Here is a 22,585-nt window from a genome sequence, read left to right on the forward strand (position 1 = left end):
ACATACACATTTTTTAATTTTTTTTAAACTTCAGGGTATTTTGTGCTTTTATTAGTGACTCTTTCATAGAATTACTTATGGACCCATCACATATAATCTAGAGAAACTGGGTTGGTTCTTCAGTTAAAGAATATGTAAAGGGCACAGCAAATAATATGAATTCCATTGACTGCTCATTACTATTTCAATTTTCATTATTATTCTTTGATCTAGTATGTGATGTGACTTGTTAATTATTTTATTAATCAAATTCTAGAATCTAATTTAGAGGATTTCCTTTCTTTACCTAGAAGAAAAAAAACTACAGGAACATGTCTGCCTAGTGAGTAGCACCATCTAGGTGTTGTGGTTACCTTATCCTTAACTGAAAGCCAACATGCTGGGTTTTATATGAGTGGCAAAATTCATATTTATATTGTCTTGATAGAAGTTTATGATTCCCTTTGCACATTATGTGATTTTTTTTATTAGTGAACTTAACACTGTTTTTGTCATCTTTGTACATCACTGACCACTGATTTCCACTGCTTTTCAGGGCCCAGCACTTCTGAAGGTGATGTGCTTGATTTGAAGGTCACAGCTGAATTAAATGCCTTTAACATCTTTGTTTGTGATCAGAAGAGTAACATAGCAGATATTAAAATACATGGTAAGTAATTATCCTTCCATAGTAGTTTGGAAAGTTGAGTGGATTTATTTATATTGAAGATGTATGCAAGCTTTGAACAAATGTACTTTTAAATGATAGTGGTAGACTTGCTATGAATTATTGCTGACTTGAGATAGTCCTTATACATTTTAAAAATTTTAGAATACATCTAAGGCTTAAAGTTTTATTGTGATTGCATTTTCAGAATAAGATAACTTTAAGCTGGTAAATATCATAGTAACTCTCAGTGTGAAAATAAAAGTCATTATCCTTGTTTCCCTTGAATTTTGAGCATACGCAAAATAAATTTGCGAAAGACATTTTTTTTTCCCCTGAAACAGGGTTTGTCTGTGTAACAGCTCTGACTTTCCTGGAACTCACTCTGTAGACCAGGCTATCCTCAAACGTACAAAAATCTGCCTGTCTCTGCCTCCTGAGTGCTGGGATTAAAGGTGTGCGCCACCACCACTGGGTTTTGACGTTTTAAACTTTTCCTCTTATGAGTCGAAACATCAGCCTCAGGTTGTGTGGTAGATTCTAGGAAGCCTGCAATGGCTCAGACCTTGAAGCTTAACACTGGCCAATGTTGAAAAAATTAATTTAACTTTCTCTACTCTACTTCCCCTTTAAGTGGAGACTTGGTTGTTGTGAGGGTAACATTTGTACATTTATATTGTGTGGCCAAGTGTGAACCACACTGTGAGCAGTTTTAAAAGGTTGAAAAATCGGCAAACACTGCCAGGCCTTGGGTGTAGGCAGTCTCCCATGAGGAAGAGTGGTTTCCAAATCCTTATGCCTTTGATATCATGAGCATGGCAAACTTTTTAAAATTTAGAAGATTATGCTATAGATATAAATTGTTGTAGGAATAGTTCTTAGCCATAAGATGACGTTTACTTCAGTTTTAATTACATGTATTTGTGAAGTGCTTTGGAAAATACTGTTTCCTCAAGTAGTGGCTCTGACCTCACCAGTGCCTAGGATATTATTTTCAGAGAAATGACATGAATTTATTTAAAACAGTGGCTTTTTAAAAATGTTTTTTGACTTTTTTTTTTTTTTCGAGACAGGGTTTCTCTGTGATTTTGGAGCCTGTCCTGGAACTAGCTCTTGTAGACCAGGCTGGTCTCGAACTCACAGAGATCCGCCTGCCTCTGCCTCCCGAGTGCTGGGATGTTTTTTGACTTTTATGTATGAGGTGTGTTCTGACTTAAAAGTGGTCCCACCTTTTCTTTCTAGCTTTCTCATACATGGGAGGTGATTGTGTTAGCATGTCTGATAGTAATTTTTATTTACCCTGTATCTCGGGAGCATGTTAGTGCATTTAAGCTTGGTTACAAAGAGGAAATATCTCTAAGTGGTGTGTCTCCTGTAGGAATGGATGCCTCTATTTCTGTGAAGCCAAAGCAGACTGATGTGTTTGCCAGACTTGAGAATATCATAGTTATGAATGTTGATTCACTGCCCATTCACAAAAAGGTAACTGCGAAGCCCATCTCTGTGTGTGGGCGGGACCAGGTGCCGCTGTTTATGTCTTCACTGTATGTTTGTTATTCGTCTGACATGTGTTGGGCATATTAGGGCTGGAGATAAAAATGGAAGGTTGATTTCAGGTTGTAAAGCCTGCTATGTAATGATCTGAACAGTTATTTCTGGAAAGTACTTAGTGGTGGGTAGGTATTTTATTAATGAAGTGACTCTTATAGAAAAGGAAAACGATGACGGATGTTAAAGGTTGAATTTCCGTGTTGTTTTTCACGGGAGCTGCGGAAGAGAAGAGGGAGGGAGAGAGAATAGGCAAGCCCACACTTTAAAGGGGAGCGCAGGGAATGTACACAGGGGGTGCTCTCAAGCTGTCTGCAGCTGAGGATTATTTTGTCAGGACCCCAAGGGCAGGCCAGTACAGATGCCTGAATACTAACAGTCAGGCCCCTGTGAATCAGGATGAGTACTGTGGGTCCAGTTTCTGTAGCTCTGCTGTAATAACTGATTGTCTTGTAATGTCAGGCCGTCTCTATTTTGGGAGATGAAGTCTTCAGGTTCCAGATGACGCTGTATCCAGATGCCACAGAAGGCGAGGCCTATAGGGATATGTCTAAAGTGGATGGCAAACTTAGTCTCAAAGTGGGCTGTATTCAGATCGTCTATGTTCATAAATTCTTCATGTCTCTTTTGGTAAGTTTATTTTTATTTGTATTTATTTCTCACTGAGGTCTAAATTTTGTGGCCATGTGCCTCAATCTAGACAGTTAAAATCTGCACTAATAGGGCATGTTTGTTAGTCTTCCAGCACTGTGACAAAATACTTGAGATAAACAGCTTAAAAGAAAAAAGACTTGTTTGGACTCTAAGATTAATAGGCCTTTGTCCATGATTGCTTGGCTCTCTTGTTATGTTGAGGGAGACCATGCTGATGGAATGTGTGTGCTGGGACAGGGCTGCTGACGTCATGGCTGCTGGGGAACAGAGAGGACAGATGTCCCAGTGTCCCCGTAAAGGGCATGCCCCAGTGACTGCTCTTCCTTCCATCGTCAGTAGTGTCACAGCCTTGTAGCCCAGCCTTCAGCGTAGGATCTTTGGTGAGCATTTAAGATTGGGGACATAATAAATGGTTGTATTCTAAATACCCAAACTCTGAACAGAATGTTCTAAATAAGTAAATATTGTACTTATTTATTTTTCTAAATAACAATGTGTATTTTTTTTTTTTGGTTTTTCGAGACAGGGTTTCTCTGTGGTTTTGGAGTCTGTCCTGGAACTAGCTCTTGTAGACCAGGCTGGTCTCGAACTCACAGAGATCCGCCTGCCTCTGCCTCCCGAGTGCTGGAATTAAAGGCATGCGCCACCACCGCCCGGCAACAATGTGTATTTTTTAAAGATTTATTTATGTATTATGTATACAACATTCTGCCTCCATGTATGCCCGAGTACCAGAAGACGGCACTAGATCTCATTACAGATGGTTGTGAGGAACCATGTAGTTGCTGGGACTTGAACTCAGGACCTCTGGAAGAGCAGTCAGGGCTCTTAACCTCTGAGCCATCTTTCCAGCTCCCTTTTACACTGTCATTCTCTAATGTTTTTCATAGTTAGTATTTTTAAATACTTTTGGTATTTTATCTTTATTTATGTTTGTATATACACATATGTATTGTTTGCTTTTCTGTACTTGTGAGTTTTGTTGTTGTTTTTGTTTTGTTTTGTTTTTAGAGACGGGGTGTCTCTGTGTAACAACCCTAGCTGTTATGGAACTAGCTCTGTAGACCAGGCTGGCCTTAAACTCACAGAGATCTATCTGCTTCTGCCTGCTGAGTGCTGGGACTAAAGGCCTGCACCACCACCACCCAGCCTGTTTGTTTGTTTCTTTTACACAGGACCCCATATAGCCCAGACTGGCCTCTGTATAGCTCAGGGTAACCTTGAAATTCTGATCCTCCTGCCTCTACCTCCTAAGTGCTGGGACTAAATATATGCACTACCACACCCAGCTATTATTTTTATGTTTTTTATTGTTTGTATTGTTTGCTGTTATAATTTAGGGCTTTCCAATATTAGTTGTTTGGTAAATGCCCATAGGTCATTATGTAGTTGAAGGACAAATATTGAAACGTAGAGTTTTTATTATATTTGTTATGAGCCAAGCCATGAAATTCTTAATTCTACTGTGTCCTTGCAAATATTTTGGGCTGAAGAGTTTAAATCTGCTTGCTGGTTCTCCATTTCTACCTAAACGATCATATTTATGTTTGTAGAATGCATGTATTTTAGGGTAGTAGAAGAGATGAAGTTACTCTTGTATGATTAATGGATGCACACTAAGAATACTGTTTTTAGATTCTTCATTTGGAAAATACTTTATTTTTGGTTGAAATGGAGGTGAAGTATATCTTACCACAAGTAACTTTTGATTCCTGTTAATGATTGCAAGATGATAGAATGATAGACAATTAACCATATTTGTACATCTCAGGTACATTACAAAATCTTCATGAATTAGCTGCTAAAGCATTAGTTGCCAAGAATAAGCTTTATTCTTGCATCCTGAAAGCACATGAGTAGAACTGCTTTGGGAAAGAGTACTAACTTCCTTTTCACTTAAATTCCAATGTAAGATGCGTAGTCATTCCGAGGAAAGGGGCTGCTTAAGTCATAAGTAACATTTCTCTCACATGTGCTCTCTGTTGAGCAGGGTTTTCCTTGGTGCGCTGTGTCTACCTGTCATTCTCTCCAAACAGAGCTTCCTCAACAATTTCCAAACTGCCAAAGAAGCCTTGAGTACAGCCACAGTCCAGGCTGCAGAAAGAGCTGCATCCAGCGTGAAGGACCTGGCGCAGAAGAGCTTCCGGCTTCTGATGGACATCAATCTGAAAGCGCCTGTCATTACTATTCCCCAGTCTTCTGTGTCTCCTAATGCCGTTATAGCAGATCTTGGCTTGATCAGGGTTGAGAACAAGTTTAGCTTGGTTCCTGTGGAGCACTACTCTCTTCCCCCAGTGGCTGAGAATATGAGCATCCAGCTTACTCAGCTGAAACTCTCCAGGTTTGTGTGTGTCGTCTGCTTTCTGTGCATTTCCAAAAATTTGTTTTCACCTGCAGTAATTACTATGATAATTCATAATTCTCATTCTGTATTTATTCCAATTAGGAAACTGACTGCTGCTTTCTGACCAGTAATTAATAGTAGTATGTTTTGGAGGGCCTGTGTTTTGTCTTAATAATTTTATAGTATTTTTCCATTCTTTAAAAATGATTATAAAATTAAAATTCCCTAATGAGGAAGGGACAGGGCACATGCCTCTAGATCCACCAATTCAGGATGCTGAGGTGGGAGAGTCATGAGCTCACAAGTTTGAGACGAATTTAGGCAACACAGTGAGACCCTTTCTCAAAATAGAAAAAGAGCTCTATACTTAGTAAACATTTGTTTTGTTTTTCTTAATTCTACGTAGCTATTTATTTTTCTGTGTGATAGAGAGACCTTCCTGAATTGTAGTGTGATTTAAGATGTTCATTCCCAAACCTTGTTAGACTTAGGAGTTTCCAGCGAGGCCTCCAAGAGTCCTTAAGTCAAAGCGTGAAAACCTTGCCTCTCTTGGACAGCAGTACTTACTCGGTTGTGTAAATGGTTATTGGCAGACAAACTAGAAATGGCTGTTGTTCTATCTTCATTAACTTGTAGATTTGGTATGTTTTTCTTCTTGAGTTTGGAGAAATAATGCCACCTTAAGGCTAAATATGCAGTGACTTCCTTAATTATCTGGTTTTGGACAGGTGTGGCCTTTGCTTACACAGCATTGGACTAGTGTCCTGTCATACAGTCTGGTAACAGTAGACACATTTGTCAGACCTGATTCAAAGTTTATCTGAATTTATTGTTTCAGATAGCTATGCATATAAACCTGATTTACTCTGATGAGTTGATGTCTGAAAAGAAACATGTTCTAAAATAATCCTGATTGCAGCTTTTGAGCATTTAGGAAACATACAAAATATGGCTGTCTTCATTTTAAGATATAAACTTAAAAATACGTGGCTATTTATTTATTTATTTATTTTGTTTTTCGAGACAGGGTTTCTCTGTGGTGCCACCAATCCCAGCACTCGGGAGGCAGAGGCAGGCGGATCTCTGGGAGTTCAAGGCCAGCCTGGTCTACAAGAGCTAGTTCCTGGAAGGGCACCAAAGCTACAGAGAAACCCTGTCTCGAAAAACCAAAAAAAAAAAATCTACGTGGCTATTTATAAGAAATCCTTGTTATTCTTTCAGAACTGTTTTACAGTTTGACTCGCTCCAGCCTGACATTGAAATCTTAAAACCAGTGAACATGCTTTTATCCATACAGCGGAATTTGTCAGCAGCATGGTACACACAGATTCCAGGCATGGAGATCAAAGGAAAGCTTAAGCCTATGCAGGTGAGTGTGTAAATTACAGAAAGTTCTGGGTAGGCTTGTCTTGTTCGCAGTGCAGCTGGTGTGTCTGGAAACCAGCAGTGAGGTCTTTGTCCTACACTGTTCTTTATTTCAGTGCACTCAGACATTTGGTAAAGCCAGGATGAAGCCTGAGATGAGGCCTGTGTGGGTCTACTGAAAACATATATTTTTTAAGTTGGAAAGTTTGATTAAACTCTATGTATGTATGCAGGTACCTACCTACCTACCTACCTACCTACCTACCTACCTACCTACCTACCTACCTACCTACAGTGTTCTTCTCTGCCTGCATGTAAGCTGCAGGCCAGAAGAGGGCACCAGACCTCATTACAGATGGTTGTGAGCCACCATGTGGTTGCTGGGAATTGAACTCAGGACAGGGTTTCTCTGTGGCTTTGGAACAGCCAGTGTTTTTAACCGCTGAACTGAGCCATATCTCCAGCCTCGGTTAAATCTGTAATGTAGTAAAATTGTCAGAGTATTCAAATTGATGATCAGATATTACATTCAAAACAAAAGTATCTATGTTTTATTCATACATGATTTGCATGTGTTGGGGTGCAATAGTGTGACTAGTATTGCACTGTATAGGAGGGGCCTCTTTTATTTAGAAATGATTACTTGAGTAGGCATGTGCCTTTATTTGGGAGATGCAGCAGTATTTTCAGTAGCATAGTTTAGGTCTGTCTAGGGTTTTGAGGTCAAGGGTCAAACCAGGAAGGATATCAGTGAATGACCCTAGTAACATGTTTCCAGGGCATCACTTCAAGAATTAGAAACTGTGGGGCCAGAGGTGTGGAAAGCCACCTAGTAGATGAGCAGTTTCTCAAGTTAGCTGCTCTCAGGCAGGTCTGATATCTTGGCTGACATCACAAGTAAGAAGTTTTAAAGTTGATGCCATACCTGTTACCAGAAAACTGGGGCTTAGAGTAAGCAAAACATCCTTATTACCTGGTGCTTCGTGTTCCCCCATCATTGTATAGGCAGGAAGCTAGACAGTGCTTGAAGAAGGTGCATGCATGTGTTTTGCATGCGGTTAAATGTAAATGCTTAAACAACTCATGCACAAGTGCTTATACAAGCGTTGAGGACTGCTGTGTGTGCTGGGGGAGGGAGGGCTGAACAAGGAGAAGATGAGAAGCTTCTAAGCAAAGCCTAAACTAATGGGTCTTACTAACCGGTGGCAGTTTCCTTCAGCCCGGCTGCTCCATGTCGTTCAGCTCTCCACCATAAACATGCTATTATTCATGTCCTAAAGATAAAAAAGACGTGCATTAAAGAAGCTGAGAAACTTGGCTCACACACAGCTTAAAGGCATAGACTTGGTTCAGATCTGTCTCAAGAGGTTTTTAGTCTTTTTATCTCACACGCCCTTTTGTAAAGGTAAAAAGGGAGATGCTGCTTTCCTGGTATGCATGATGTCTTAGAAAGTTCTTGGTAGTTGGATTAGCTATTGTTGTAAGAGGTGGCATTTTTGCTAAGCTACCAGATGTTTGTGTATGCCTAGTTGTGTCTGTAGTGAGAACAGAGCTCCAGAGCAAGAGAACAGGTCAGTTCCGGTAGAGACTGGAAGCTGAACATGTCCCTGTGTTGGATCTGGAGGGAAACAAGTGATAGCAAATGAGCTGGTGCTGGATGAGATGAAGGAGAGGTGGAGTGGAGCCTGGAGTGAGGCCTAGGAAGAGGGTGGCGTGGTCCCAGGGCAGGCAGGAAGAGAACCGGTTCCAAGGGTCTGGCTGCACTAGGGGTGTGTGTCTTCCTCGATGAGACAAAATGTTTCTCTACACTCAGCACATGTGTTTTCTGTCTCTCAAATAGATGAATCATTCATTCATGAGGCTATAAAGGCATACATTTTTTTCTTACATCATGTAAACAAATTATTAATGGTTTTCAGGTTGCTCTCAGTCAAGATGACTTGACAGTTTTAATGAAAATTTTGCTGGAAAACCTTGGGGAAGCTTCTTCACAGCCAAGCCCTACCCAGTCTGCACAGGAGGCTGCAAAAGTGAAGAGAGATACTCGGAGTGGGCCTGACTACCTTAAAGGTAAAAGCCAATGAAGAGTTTTGTGTTGGTATTGAAATATTAACAGCATCATACACTGTTCTCTGTTAGCTGTATAGCACAGGGTTGTGAAAAGATTCAGTATTCTTAGTGTTTACTGTGGAAGTCTACTGGAGTTGGGGCTCCTATTGAAGCTCATAGGGAGGTGTATACATTGTCTATGGCAAGGGGAGAGTCAGTTGTTTTTGCCTCCACAGTGAGTATTTGTTCTTAGCTTGTGGAAGCTAAATTTGTTGAATTCACTGGGCACTGGGGTGGTCCCTACATGAGAGAAAACGCAAATCAGGCAGGTAGTGTGGTAAGATGTGAGAATAATTCAGAGAGAAAAGAGCCTTGGTGTGTTGACTGACCCCTGAGGAAGGAAGGTATTCTCTTACAGTAATAGCTTTACACCTGGCTTTAGTGGAGAATGATGCTCTGAAATGTGCCAGGTAATTTCTGGGTTATTAAAATTAAAGCTTTTAAGAGCACTGTGGCACTTTAAATTTAGCCATTTTAAGTGGTACAATTTCAGTTATTTTGCTTTTTTCTAATTGTTCTTGAGGAAGTCTCTCACTTTGTAGGCCAGGCTGGCCTCAAACCTGTAATGAATGGTTCTGCTGATTCAGTCCCGGGGTGCTGGAGTTACAGGTGTGCCCCACTGTACCCTGCTGTGCACTGTCTATTATTTAGAGTCATTGATATGGAGAGCAGATGTTTTTATGAGACAGTCAATAGGTGATATTTCCACAACTGAAACAAGATAAAGCACTCTTTGCTTCCACGAACCTCTCTAAAGTGCTCCTTGATCTTTACTGACGAAGCTGCCATTAGTAATTACTGTCATGGTGCCATCATTACCTCCATAATTAGGCTGGGCATGTTCTGGGATTCTCAGAGTGTGATGAGGTTTCTGGTTTAAATAGCTGAGGCCAGGGTCATCCTTTGAGTTTGGGTTTGCCTTGGGTGTAGACAAATGCTGGATAAGTAGGCTGTTTGGTGATGAATGGTCTCATTGAGTTTGGCTGTGATCAGATTTGTGTTTCTGGTTCTCATTTTATGGTTATTTGTTCAGATGCAAACTACAAATACAATGGCGGAACAGAAATTATTTTCTGTAAACACAGAGCCAAAGCCTGAGGGTTTTCCTGCCTGGCAAAGTCTTGATTTTCTAGTAATTTTTCTAAAGGGCCCTGGGTCTCCAAAAGGTTGTAGACTTGTTTTATCTGTTCTGCATATCCTGTCTGTCTTTTTTTTTTTTTTTTTTTTTTTTTTTGGTTTTTCGAGACAGGGTTTCTCTGTGGTGTTGGAGCCTGTCCTGGAACTAGCTCTTGTAGACCAGGCTGGTCTCGAACTCACAGAGATCCGCCTACCTCTGCCTCCCAAGTGATCCTGTCTGTCTTAAGACGGGAAGGAAATTAATTACTTCTGGAGTCCCTTCACGTCAGTCTTCCGAGGCTTCCCCAGCATGGTGCACTTCAGCTGTGCTAGTGAGCAAGTCTAAGATGAATCAAGGGTCATGGAAAGTGTTCTTGGCCAGCGGAAGATCTTTTGGCAGCTCCCCAGTCTAGGCAGTGTTTGATGTCACTGTGCATTTGGTTTAATACCAACTAGTTAGGGAAAATGTGCTATGGCAACAACAAACTACAATAACAAGCCTTACTTGGAGGGGATGTTTCAAAGAGTTGTCTTGATATTATTTAAAGATCATTTTTTTCCTGTAAACTTCCTCTGCCATTTTGCCCTTTATTAACTGTAGAGGAATCAATAATTGCCATTTTTATTAATTATCTAGTGAGTTATTTAAATATGATAGAAAGTATGATATAAATTTAGAATAATAATTTATCTTCCAGCTTTAAAATGTTTAAAACAATGTACCTACCTAAGAGCTGTGTGTTTTCTTATTTCTGCTTGAACCATCAGAACAAGATTTGACAGACCCAAAGGCCCCTGTGGATCAGACTGTCACCCTTCAGTTTGGCTTCCACTTTGACTCTCTGTCCATTATCCTTTACAACAATGACAGCCACCAGGTAAATAGTGTATGTGTATACATATATATACATATACATATATATATATATTTATTTATTTGTTGCCAGAGATGACTCCTTTGCTCTTGAGAGTATTCAGTTTTTATATGTTGGTACTTTTTGTTTTAACTATTGTTAAGATTTAGTGTATCTACAAATCACTGTTTGACCTGAAAATGTACGTGGTTCATATGCTCAGCCTTTCCCTCTAGATTTCTAATCTTACCAGACCAGGAAAGGTGTTCAGGGTTTCTCTCTTTCCAGAAGATAGTACCAAAATGCGTTTACCCATCACTAAGAGAGGAGTTTTCCATATGAGCGTCTGGCCATATGTTTCATTTTATACATCAGTGGTCATCACTATTTAGGAAGAATAATACTGTCTTTGGAGCCTTTCATGACTATGTCCAGTCAGTAATAGATAAGAATGTATATAATAGGTCAGCAGTACTTTAGAAAGACATTTTGTAATGCATAGTATCTTGTAATAAATATTTTATAAATTAGTTATGTCATATGTTAATGTCCATAACATGTCATATAATGCCCACAGTCCATATCTATTATAGAGTTTATACCAGTGTTCATATGCATTTCATATGCTAGTTGCACTTTTTATTTTCCGGATGTTATACAGTGTTCATGCATTTCTCCAGTTGAGCTTTGTGATAATATCTGTTGTTTGTGCAATCAATTGCCTAAACTTCTAGTGCTTGGCGTTTGTGCAAACCTCAGCAAATGCCTTTACTAAAAGTGCAAGTTCCGCACATTCTTTATCTCACCTACAGACAGTCATCTGTTAATCTCCATCCTTCAAATGCTGCTGCTGTCTTTGGCTTCTTTCTTCCACCTTACTCTTTAGACACTGCATCCTGTCACCTTTCTTTGGGTGCATATCTTCATTTCCCTTAAACTTTCCCCCTGTAATTTCTCACTGTTTTATATGTCAGTTCCATATATGTGATTCAGCACTTGGAAATGTTGTGAGTTGGTTTGCATTTAAGCTCTGAATTGAGGAATGTGTTTAAATATATTTGGGTAATATTTAAAGCTCATGTATTTTTTTGCTTGAAAAATGTACTACAGGAGTCCAGACTCTCATTTCATAATGATAGTTTCCGTCTTGGTGAGCTCAGACTACACCTGATGGCTTCTGCAGGGAAGATGTTCAAGGATGGGTCTATGGATGTCAGCCTTAAACTGAAGACATGCACTCTTGATGATCTCCGAGAAGGAATTGAGAGAGCAACGTCCAGGTTTGTGAAATCAGGGTTTGTGCGCAGGGTTTCGGGTGGATGTCAGCCTGCCATTGCGAGTGTGGGTCCTCAGCAGAGTCTGTCCTTTGGTCTTATTTTCAGAATTGAGCTGCGCGAAGACATAATGGTGCTCTCTGTTTCAAACTTTAAATGAGAGGGGGATTTATTAGTAAAGCCAAGTGCCATTTTAACAATGAGAGCTAGAAGATTAAAGAGTTTTAATGAGTTGGTAATGTATTTTTCCAGGTTATTGCCAGTAGGCAGAATTATTATTAATATTTTTTAGAATCCTTAAATTTGTGCATCCTTCTCTTTCCTTATTTACTTTGCCTTTCAAACCAGAATTTCTTCCAGTTTCAGTAGGAATATATGCTGTAGCATCATTATGTTATCAGCCCGTGTTGAAAGATTAGCTTCTGCCAGTCTGGTATGAAGTATGTAACCTAAATAGCTTAATAGTGCTTTTACTACTTTCTCATGGAATGAGATGTGTCATATTTTGTACTTTCTGTGCAAAAGACTATGCTGCTATTTGAACCTGGACAGTGTTGTCTATTTCCTGGATTCTGCCGAACCCCGTGACTTTCAGAAAAATGAACAAGCAAGGAAAGTTTGCTCTCATGTAACCGGCTTTTCTAGTTACAGATTCCATGGCCAGGATAGCTGTCCACAGATCTTTGGGCAATAGTGTTGGGTTTATTGATGAAATCATCTTTAGTAGCCTTAATCTCTTCAGCATGAGGAACCATCATAGATACGGATAAACACTTGTTAATTTGGGTTGCACTGAGCACTATGGGAATAAATCTGATCTCTTCCACACATGTGAGGGTGTATGGGAATCATCATTTTAGATGTTGGTAAACACGTGTTGATTTGAGTTGCATTGAGCACTATGGTAATAAGTTTCATACGGTAATCAAATTATATAGATAAATTATTTCAGGGAGATTTTATTTAGTAGAATAAAAAGGTTGTGCTATATTTTGAGGGGACTGCATTTATATATTGCTGATTGCCCATGATCATTTCTGGCACTCATTGGTTTCTCTAGTATTGCATTATAATTACAGAATATCCCATAATTGTTTAACCACATGAATCTTTCTTTGGAGATTAGGCAGCCATGTCTTGGTTACTAATTGGGTGATTATATTCCAATTAACATCGTTCTTTTTCTATTCAGATTAGAAACTGAAGGGTGAAAGAAAGATGATTAAAATGCAAGGGAACATTTTCATTCCTTTGTTATCTGATCAGGAGAAAAGGAGTAAAATAATAAATGGTGTGTTTGTTTTTCAGGATGATTGACAAAAAGAATGACCAAGATAGCAATAGTTCTATGGTTGATGTAAGTTATAGACAAGATAAAAATGGAAGTCAGATCAATGCTGTTCTTGACAAGTTGTACGTGTGTGCCAGCGTGGAGTTCCTGATGACCGTGGCAGATTTCTTCATCAAAGCTATGCCTCAGAGTCCAGAAGACATAGCAAAAGAAATACAGATTCCATCAAGACAGACAGCCGTGGGGAGAGTCAAGACAGAGAAAGGTTAGGAGAAGTTACCTATCTGTCTTGCATGAAGATGTCTGTATTCTAACAAAAATTAGAAACAGAACCCAGAGGTGGAGAATTTGAGAAAGTAAAATTAGGCTTGTAGATTTAAGCACATTCTTTGTAACACTCCAGTAAGTAAATGTTTTTAAATGACGTAAAGTGGGGAGTTAGCCAGTTAGTGGCTGCCTGTTTTATAAAAGGGAGTCATTTATTCAAACATCCTAGTGCATTGAAGGGCAACAGAAAAGCTAGAAGGAGGAGGTGGGAACAGGAGAGGACTCAACTGACCGAGAACCCCCTTTAGTCCCTTAAACTTCGAGGAAGACTGTGAATGCCTGGTGTAGAATGGTGGAAACCATTTTCCACGTGGTAGTTTTTATATTCCAGCTTTATCAAGTATATTGTTGATTTCCTGTGTTGAATTTAAGGTTGTTTTAAGGTTAGATGGGTTTGATTTCTTTTCTTTAATGTAAAACCTGGGAAAGTCTCAAAGAGAGCTTGTATTGGCATGTTGTAATAGGAGCGGCGGGGCTGTGTCCCCGGCACCCAGCCGCCCACATGGCTAGCTTATGAACCAAAATAATTACACGGAAACTGTATTCTTTTAAACACTGCCTGGCCCATTAGTTCCGGCCTCTTATTGGCTAGCTCTTACATATTGATCTAACCCATTTCTAATATTCTGTGTAGTACCACGAGCTGGCTTACCAGGGAGAATCTTAACCTGCGTCTGTCTGGAGTGGGAGAATCATGGCGACTCCTGACTCAGCTTCTTTCTCCCAGCATTTTGTCTGTTTATTCCACCCACCTAAGGGCTGGCCTATAAATGGGCCAAGGCAGTTTCTTTATTAAATGAAAGTAACTCCTCCATCATTCACCCACCTAAGGGCTGGCCTATAAATGGGCCAAGGCAGTTTCTTTATTAAATGAAAGTAACTCCTCCATCATTGGCAAGATTGGAACATTGCTTTCCCATTTGCTGTGACGTTTTTAATAGTGGTCATGCCTGATAATGCCATGTTTACTTCTGTAAGTTTGTACTGTGGGTCACATGGCATGGAGAGTGGTGTTTTTGATGAAACCGAAGTGAACTAGTGACAGAGGTTAATCCCCTTCATCCGAGTCTTTTCCTGACAGCTCTGTTTTCTGCTCCTTGCTCCTGAAGCTGTACTTAACACATTTTGTGTTTGTTTATATGTGTATACACCTACATTCCATATCTAGGAACCTCCTAAATCATGCCATTTATAAATGCTCCAGTAGCAATGACCAGCTTTGGCTAGACTTCTAATTGCATTTATTTATTTAATATATATAACTATATATATATAGCTATATATATATATTCATATTCGGCAATTGATAGATGGTCTGTTGTGAAGATTTACATTAAAATTTTTCTGTCCCTGATGTTTCTTCAGATGATTCTGTAAGACCAAATATGACCTTGAAGGCAATGATCACAGACCCAGAAGTGGTGTTTGTTGCCAACCTGACAAGGGCAGACGCTCCTGCTCTGACAGCCTCATTCCAGTGTAACCTCTCCCTGTCAACGTCCAAACTCGAGCAGATGATGGAAGCTTCTGTGAGAGATCTGAAAGTGCTCGCCTGCCCCTTCCTGAGAGAAAGGAGAGGGAAGAACATCACCACGGTGAGGAAGACTGTAGACAGTGGTGGTGAAGCTAGTGAGAGAGTGTAATTCTAGACTCTGCTAGGGAGTGCTTGGCTGAACATCACAGACTTGGGCTTTACGGATCTGGCCTTGATGTGGAAAATGTTAGGAGGCTCAGTCATTGCCACCAGTGACAGAAGTAGGGGTGCCTCCAGGTGAACTCTTTTTATTGTTGCATTTCTCTTGGATAGGTTTTGAATTTTATGAGGACCCAGTGTTTTTTTCCTCACCTTTCTATTTGTTCTCTGTAGTACAACCAATGAGCGGATGAGAAAATAAATGTGGTATGAAAAAAATTGTAATTGGAGTCATGTGACTAAAAGAGAGGGTTGTATTCTGTTGTTAAAAGTTAATTTAAATTCTGATTTATGTTATTTTTGAAATTTGTGATCTTAGCTTAATTAGCTTACTTATACCAATTATTTTTAGTGCCATATCTGTAACTTTATGGTAATAGAATCTTATATTGCTTGGCTCACTTACAGCATTGTTTTCGACTTGGGGCTTTTGGAAATATGTTATAAGCACAGAGAAGTGAAGCCTAAGCTTCCACGCTTGATCACGAATTATTCTCCAACATACGGTCTTTTACATGTCACAGAGAACTGATAGTAGTCACTTCACTGAAGACAGGTTCTCGTTGAAAACCACCATAGATATGCCGTTGCCATGGCCTCATTTATTAAGAGACAAAGTTACTTTGTAACTTTAATGATATATGTAGGATTCTAGTTTTCATAGTTCAGTCCTCAAGTTTGAAGACTTGAGATCTGTCCTCAGAAGGACCATCTGTGGTATTCACAACCCGTTAATCTTCATGAAATATCATGTACTCAGAGCACTTTAGGTGTTAGCTCGTGTTTATAGTTACCTCAAAGGTGCATTTTGTGTAGGGCATCATAAATGGTAAAGGAGGTGTTTTACCGAGAAGGGAATTCTTTGGAATAGAGGCCTTGAATTGTGCCAGCTTTGATTTGGTATAGAAGAGCGTCTCTAAGAGGGGCAGCTAATGTGCCTTTGCTTGCTGTAGAGCTGGGCTTATACTAAAGTTCTTGTAACTGTATGGTACATAATGGATGCATTACTAGGGAAATGTGACTTTCCTTTTTTTGTTTCTAGGTGTTACAGCCCTGCTCTTTATTTATGGAAAAGTGCACATGGGCTTCAGGGAAACAGAACATAAATATCATGGTTAAAGAGTTTGTGATTAAGGTTGGTGCCTTTCATCCATATTCTTTCACTGGAGGTTCATTTTTACTTTTACATGGTATTGCATATTTTTAGTGCTTTGCAACCATATCTTTTGGTGTCTCACAACCCTGGCATTATTGCTGGGCACTTAATTGGTAATCAGGATATCTCTGTAATTCAAACATCTTTTCTTTAATATGCATGCTTATTTGTGCTGTTTTGGAAAGAATATTTTCTCAAATAACTTTATAAACATTTTTGTTTTATTTATAACTGTGCCTGTGTGCATGTCTGTATATACACATATACATGCATTCTATGGTACCATGTAGAGTTCATAGGACAAATTTCTGGAGCCAGTTCTTTCCTTCTGTGTCTCCTAGGAATTGAACTCGGGTTGACAGGCTTGCATGGCTAGATTTAACCCATTGAGCTATCTTACCTGCCCATAGTAATGCCTTTTATCTGTAAATGATGAGAGTCTCTCTCTTTTTTTTCTATTTATTGCATGTGTGTATTGGGCAAGTTAATTAGGTGTGGAGAACAGAGATGGATGGGAAAAGAAGGGAAGAAAGGTCGGTGAGGTGAAGTTGAAATTACTTTATTTGTAGTTATTTGTTTGGTTTTTATTTGCTATTTATTTTGATTCAGCTTAATAATTTATGTGGTTAAATATTCTGTGTGTCTTTACAAATATGTACAGTGGCAGGTATATACCTGAGATGAATTATTAAGATTTATTGTGTTTTAAACCCTTATGTAATGTATTGCAAAGGAAAAACAAACCTCAATATTTTCTAATAGCATTCAGATTCTGTTTTCCTATCTTCTTATGTCTCCCTGGTGTGGTGTGTGCATGGTCAATCAGAGGTTGACCTTTGGTGTCTGCCTCTCTTTCTCTCCACCCTATTGTTTTGAGACATGGTCTTTTGTTTAATCTGGAGCCCAGTGGTTGGCTACATTCAGCAAGCTCCCAGGTCCTGCCACAGCTGACTTCTGTGACTGCTTGAGATTTGAGTCAGGTCCTCATGCTTTAAAGGGGACACTTTACTCAGCAGGCATCTCCCAGCCTGGCCTTTAAGTTCTGAAGCTTGACTTTGTGTCCATTTACAAGTGGGAATAGAGAAGCATTCTAGGTTTTTTCTTTCCAAAGTATAAAAAAAAAAAAAATGAAGGTTTTTTTTTTTTTTTTTTGCCAGTAATGATAGATCAAAGACCAATAATGATTGAACTAAGGCTTAAATTGATTTCGTCTGCAGTTTTGTGTAAATGACAGTGTAGTTTTCTTACTTTAAAAAATATTGGATAGGGGCTGGAGAGATGGCTCAGTGGTTAAGAGCACTGCCTACTCTTCCAAAGGTCCTGAGTTCAATTCCTAGCAACCACATGGTGGCTCACAACCATCTGTAATGAGATCTGGTGCCCTCTTCTGGCTTGCAGGCACACATGCAGGCAGAATACTGTATACATAGTAAATAAATAAAATCTTAAAAAAAAATATTGGATAGTCTTAAATTGTGTTTTGCTAACTGGTAATGAGTTTACCAGCTTAAATACATGGAATGCCAAGTGGAGCAAAACCTTGAATTTACATGTATTTTTCTAAACCATTAGGTTAATTGTTGGGATAATATTTCATACCTGTACATATATTTATTCAATGAAATTTTTTAATTTTTTTTTTATTTTTGAAGCAGGGTCTTACTTTGTAGCCCCCACTGGCTTTTAACTCACAGAGATCTCCTGACTCTGCCACCCAAGTGTTGGTTAGGTTAAAGATGTGTGCCACCACACTCTGTCAAACATTTTTTCTCTTGCTGTGTGTAAAAATGTCCTGTGTAGGGCATTCATAGTTCATTCCTACAAGAGAGTTAATGACTCATAGGAGAAAGAAGGAAAACGGTGATCATAGCCCTTTGTGCAAGCAGCATATGCTTCCAGGCCAGTGCATACGAAAAGCTCGCTGAAAGCAGGCCTTCCTAAACTGAGTCTTCAGAGTCCTTAGAAAGAGATTGATGACGAGGAGGAAAAGGCCATCCCTATATGACTGGCAGTGTGTGCATGGCAAAGTGTGAAGAAGCTGAACACGGACAGATGGTGTGGTAGAGTGTGAGCCTAGGTAACGTTCATCAGGCCAGGGAAAACAGCGGTCTCAGCTGATAGGTAAGGAGGCAGTTTGTGCTGTAGTTTGCATGTCTGATCAGCCTGTTAGAGAAATGGGGGTTAGAGAAATGACCCGTAAAGGACCCCTTCTAAGTTATTAACCCCAAGGTGTTTCAAACGCTGGAGAATTCTGGCTAGCCAGTCAAACAGGTACTGCCTCACAAGGAGCTTTTTGTACCCAGCCAAGGAGAGTTTGAATATATTCTGATAGTGCTGGAAGGTTTCCATGGATTTGAATACAACAATGCTTTGCCTACATTTAGTGTTAAAAACAGTTGTGCTGGTGGCATTTTGGAGGGGAGCTGAGGGTGCTGGCTGGATTACAGGTATTACTTGTGTAGCACTGAGGCAGAGATAGGAATGAGAGTGAGCCAGGGCATTTGCCAATGATGAGCAAGCATCATTAATCTGGGATGGGGTGATAAAGTCTTCAGTCTCAGCCCCCTGCTTCTGATCTTGATGAGTGAAGTTAGCTAGGAGCAGAGTGAAAAAGTTGGCTGCGTGTGCACATTTTTGTTGTTCATCTAACATTATCTGGTTCTGAATTAGTAGTTTCCACTTTGAGTTTGACTGTTGATATAACATGAACTATTTAATTCCCAATGACCTGAGCTGAGTTCTTATACAGTTAGTTGAATTCCCATTTTCTTACTTTCCTTTGTTCAGAACTTAATACATTTAAATTTAAGTTACATGATTTTTGACTTTTGAAACCATGTATTTTAATTTTCATTTGGGAGGGAATCTATTCTGAATATGTTTCTGCTTTCCTTTTTAAAGATCTCGCCTATAATCCTGAATACTGTGATGACCATCCTGGCTGCCATGTCTCCAAAAGCCAAAGAAGACGACTCGAAAGACACTGCTAAGGAGATGGACAATCTCTGGGCCATCAAATCTGTTACTGATTATAACTCTTGGTTTCTTGGTGTTGACACGGCAACAGAAGTAACAGAAAATTTCAGAGACTTTGAACATCCACCGATAGAGGAAAACTGTGTGGTTGCTGTGGAGTCAGTTCAGGTCACCCTAGAATGTGGCCTTGGGCATCGCACCATGCCCCTGTTACTGGCAGAGTCTAAGTTTTCTGGAAATATTAAAAACTGGACTTCTCTAATGGCTGCTGCTGCTGACATGACATTAGAGGTACGGCCGCATGGGCACCTCCAGAGCACAGCTGGAAAGCACCATTGCAGATGTGAGAGAGACAGCTGCAGCAAGTCTCCATGCATGCGAATAGATAGCATAGTCTAATGTTTAATGCTGTGGTGTAGAATTACATGTTATAATTATTCTTAGAGAATATCTTGCTAAGCAGTTTATTGACAGTAGAGAAATAGAAAGGGGGAAACTACATTGTATTTTATGTGTGTTTCTTTCGGTGGGATTTTAAAATGGCTTTTGATATGAAGCAGTAGCTTAGTATGGTTTTTCTACTGATTACATGATTACATGATTATATGATTAATGCTGAACAACCAAGTAATTGAAAATCTGCACCTTTTCAGGTTCACTATTACAATGAAATCCATGCTGTCTGGGAGCCACTGATTGAAAGAGTGGAGGGGAAAACACCATGGAGCTTAAAGCTTAATGTAAGGAAGCCAGTGCTTTGCTCAGCGTGATGCCAAGTGTCATCCTTAGGTTTAGTTCAGGGATTTCCAAGATTTGGTCCAGGGTCTGTGAACCCCCTTAAAACGTTTGTGAGGCGATAACTCCTTTCACAGCAATAATGAAACATCACATATAATTTTTATTCCTATCTTCTCATGAAATACAGTAAGTACAGTTTTTGAGAGACTGATTACGGAAGTTCATCTGAATGTGTAACAGAACTGAGAATTCATGTCTTACTGCAGGCATTCAAGACACTTGTCCAAGTCTCTCTTCATGCTTACATTTTTAAGATAGTTTTTTCCACTGAAACGTTGATACAAGGGATAGCTCTCCCGCTCTTAGGACCACAGGACCAGCTCTCTCACCTGTCACAGGCTATGCCGCCACAAGACAGATGAGAAATGGGGAAAACTCTCCCATGTTCACAGCTTCAAGACTGGCTCACCAACACCTGAGCTAACAGAGATAACTCTGTTGTGCTGCCCTGGAAAGGTGCAGGTCCTGCTCTCCTGAATGTTGCGGCTGGTAAGGGTCCAGGTCAGTTCTCTTATGACCACAGGGCCCAGCCTCAAACCAGACCAATGGCCTCTTACAAGGAAAGATAAAGGGGCAAAGGGGTTTCATGGCATGACTCACTGTATCCAGCTTCCATGATGAGATTTTTAAGTTTTCCCCTTTCTTTTCTTTTATTTTTTTTTCTTTTTAATTTTATTTGAGGGGTAGAGAGTGGATGTGAAGGGACGGGGAAATGAATGGGATCAAGAGACAGAATATGAAAGACAGAATAAGAATAGTTAAAACATATTTTTTATTTTTATATATTAAAAGTGGTCTCAGGTTTAATTTCTAATATAGTACATATTGGTAGATAAAACTCACAAATGGAACCTTTTTAATTATCCAGTGATTTTTTAGGAATGAGCCTCCCAAATTGAGAATTAATATTATTGTAAACTCTGTTTTTGACATTTATTATTTAGCATTTATTATTTCAGAATCCTTGATCTTAAAGTATGTTTTCCTATGTGTGCAGGAATGTGAGGAGAAGTGTGCTATTAACAAACTGTAGCCACTCCCTCGCTGAGGTCACTGATGAAGGAGTCTCACTAGAAACAGTTATAGCAGATTCTTCTTTAGAGATGGCCACTCAGTTACCTTGTATTCCTACTCTTTCTGACTAAAGCAGAGGCAGTATCTGGTCTACCTCTCTCTGGCATAATGAGACTGAAAGAGTATTTAACACAGGGTTTGAACTACTATTGGAATGAAAATGTGAATGTTATCTGCAATAAATTTAATCCAAAAGCTTACCATGTTACTTACCAAAAAAGGTAGTAGGAAAAATCATCTTATTTCCAGATGACACCACTAACCAGTTAGACTTTGGAGTCACCTTTAATTGCTAAGGAACTCAGAACCCAGGCATGCAAGCTCAGGAGCTAGCTTACCCTAGCAGCTCAAGGAGTCGAAAGGTGTGGCTGAGTCCTCAGGCTTTGTCCTTAGCATCGTGCTGAGTGTTTCCTTTCCATTGCCTAAATGCAGAGAGAAGGCTGCTGATCTTCGCTGAATCACAGGGTTGCTCTTTATGGTTGAAAATGAGATCTTGAGGAGACATATTGTAAACTAACTAGTTCAGCTGAATCCCTCAATGTCAAGCTTTTAAAAGCTACCATTGGCTATTTGACTGATAACTTAAATTCTGTATGGTGTTTATCTTCCTAGGTGAAGAAGAATCCGATCCAGGATAAAAGCTTGATGCCGGGAGATGATTTTATTCCTGAGTCACAAATGGCAGTTCATATTTCTTCAGGAGCTACGATGAATATCACAATATCCAAAAGCTGTCTTAATGTTTTCAGCAATTTAGCAAAAGTATGTGTGATTCTGATGTGGGACATTTCATATAGGATTTAAGAATGAAACATGTATGGGAATTTTTGTCCTCAAAATAAGTTTCAAGAAGACATGTAGCCATGGTAAAATGAGAAGTACACTGCTGGGGTCTCACTGTGCTGTGTTCCTTTGCAGGGCTTCTCAGAGGGGGCTGCTTCTTCTTTTGACTACTCTCTAAAAGACAGGGCTCCTTTTACAGTCAGGAATGCCCTAGGTGTTCCCATTAAGGTGCAGCCCAATCGTAACCTCAGGGTGATGGGTTCCCCTGATAAGAGTGACATTTATAATGTGGACACTGGTCAGCATTTGGAGCTGGAATATGACAGCCTGGAACCTTCGCGTCAAGGAAAGCTGTCGATTCTGAGCCGACAGGAGAGTTCCTTCTTCACGCTGACCTTTGGTATGCTGCGCTTCCGTGTCTTCAGAACATCGCAGGAAATGTGCCTGCTTATTTTTGATAAATCATCCGATACTATTTTGCTGAAGCGGTCCTGTGAAACATTTGGCAGAGGTTGCCAGGCAGTGGTGGCGCACGCCTTTAATCCCAGCCCTTGGGAGGCAGAAGCAGGCGGATCTC

General features: G+C 39.8%; 1 protein-coding gene across 4 annotated transcripts in view; it reads left to right on the forward strand.

Moving 5' to 3' along the window:
• The window catches only part of Vps13c (vacuolar protein sorting 13 homolog C), a 163,562-nt gene that overhangs the window by 93,587 nt on the left and 47,390 nt on the right, over positions 1 to 22,585 (forward strand). For all 4 annotated transcript variants that reach the window (XR_009057025.1, XM_057768280.1, XM_057768281.1 and 1 more), the window contains 15 exons: positions 536 to 649; positions 2,025 to 2,128; positions 2,657 to 2,824; positions 4,885 to 5,189; positions 6,414 to 6,561; positions 8,477 to 8,627; positions 10,551 to 10,660; positions 11,747 to 11,916; positions 13,219 to 13,466; positions 14,894 to 15,123; positions 16,264 to 16,356; positions 19,279 to 19,644; positions 20,007 to 20,093; positions 21,838 to 21,987; positions 22,144 to 22,408. Coding sequence is in view for 3 of the 4 variants with exons in the window: in XM_057768280.1 (XP_057624263.1) it covers positions 536 to 649; positions 2,025 to 2,128; positions 2,657 to 2,824; positions 4,885 to 5,189; positions 6,414 to 6,561; positions 8,477 to 8,627; positions 10,551 to 10,660; positions 11,747 to 11,916; positions 13,219 to 13,466; positions 14,894 to 15,123; positions 16,264 to 16,356; positions 19,279 to 19,644; positions 20,007 to 20,093; positions 21,838 to 21,987; positions 22,144 to 22,408 (2,709 nt within the window). In the remaining variant the exon portion in view is untranslated. The remainder of the gene's footprint in view (positions 1 to 535; positions 650 to 2,024; positions 2,129 to 2,656; positions 2,825 to 4,884; positions 5,190 to 6,413; positions 6,562 to 8,476; positions 8,628 to 10,550; positions 10,661 to 11,746; positions 11,917 to 13,218; positions 13,467 to 14,893; positions 15,124 to 16,263; positions 16,357 to 19,278; positions 19,645 to 20,006; positions 20,094 to 21,837; positions 21,988 to 22,143; positions 22,409 to 22,585) is intronic.

Source organism: Chionomys nivalis, chromosome 4 (assembly GCF_950005125.1).
Source record: "Chionomys nivalis chromosome 4, mChiNiv1.1, whole genome shotgun sequence".
Classification (NCBI taxonomy): domain Eukaryota; kingdom Metazoa; phylum Chordata; class Mammalia; order Rodentia; family Cricetidae; genus Chionomys; species Chionomys nivalis.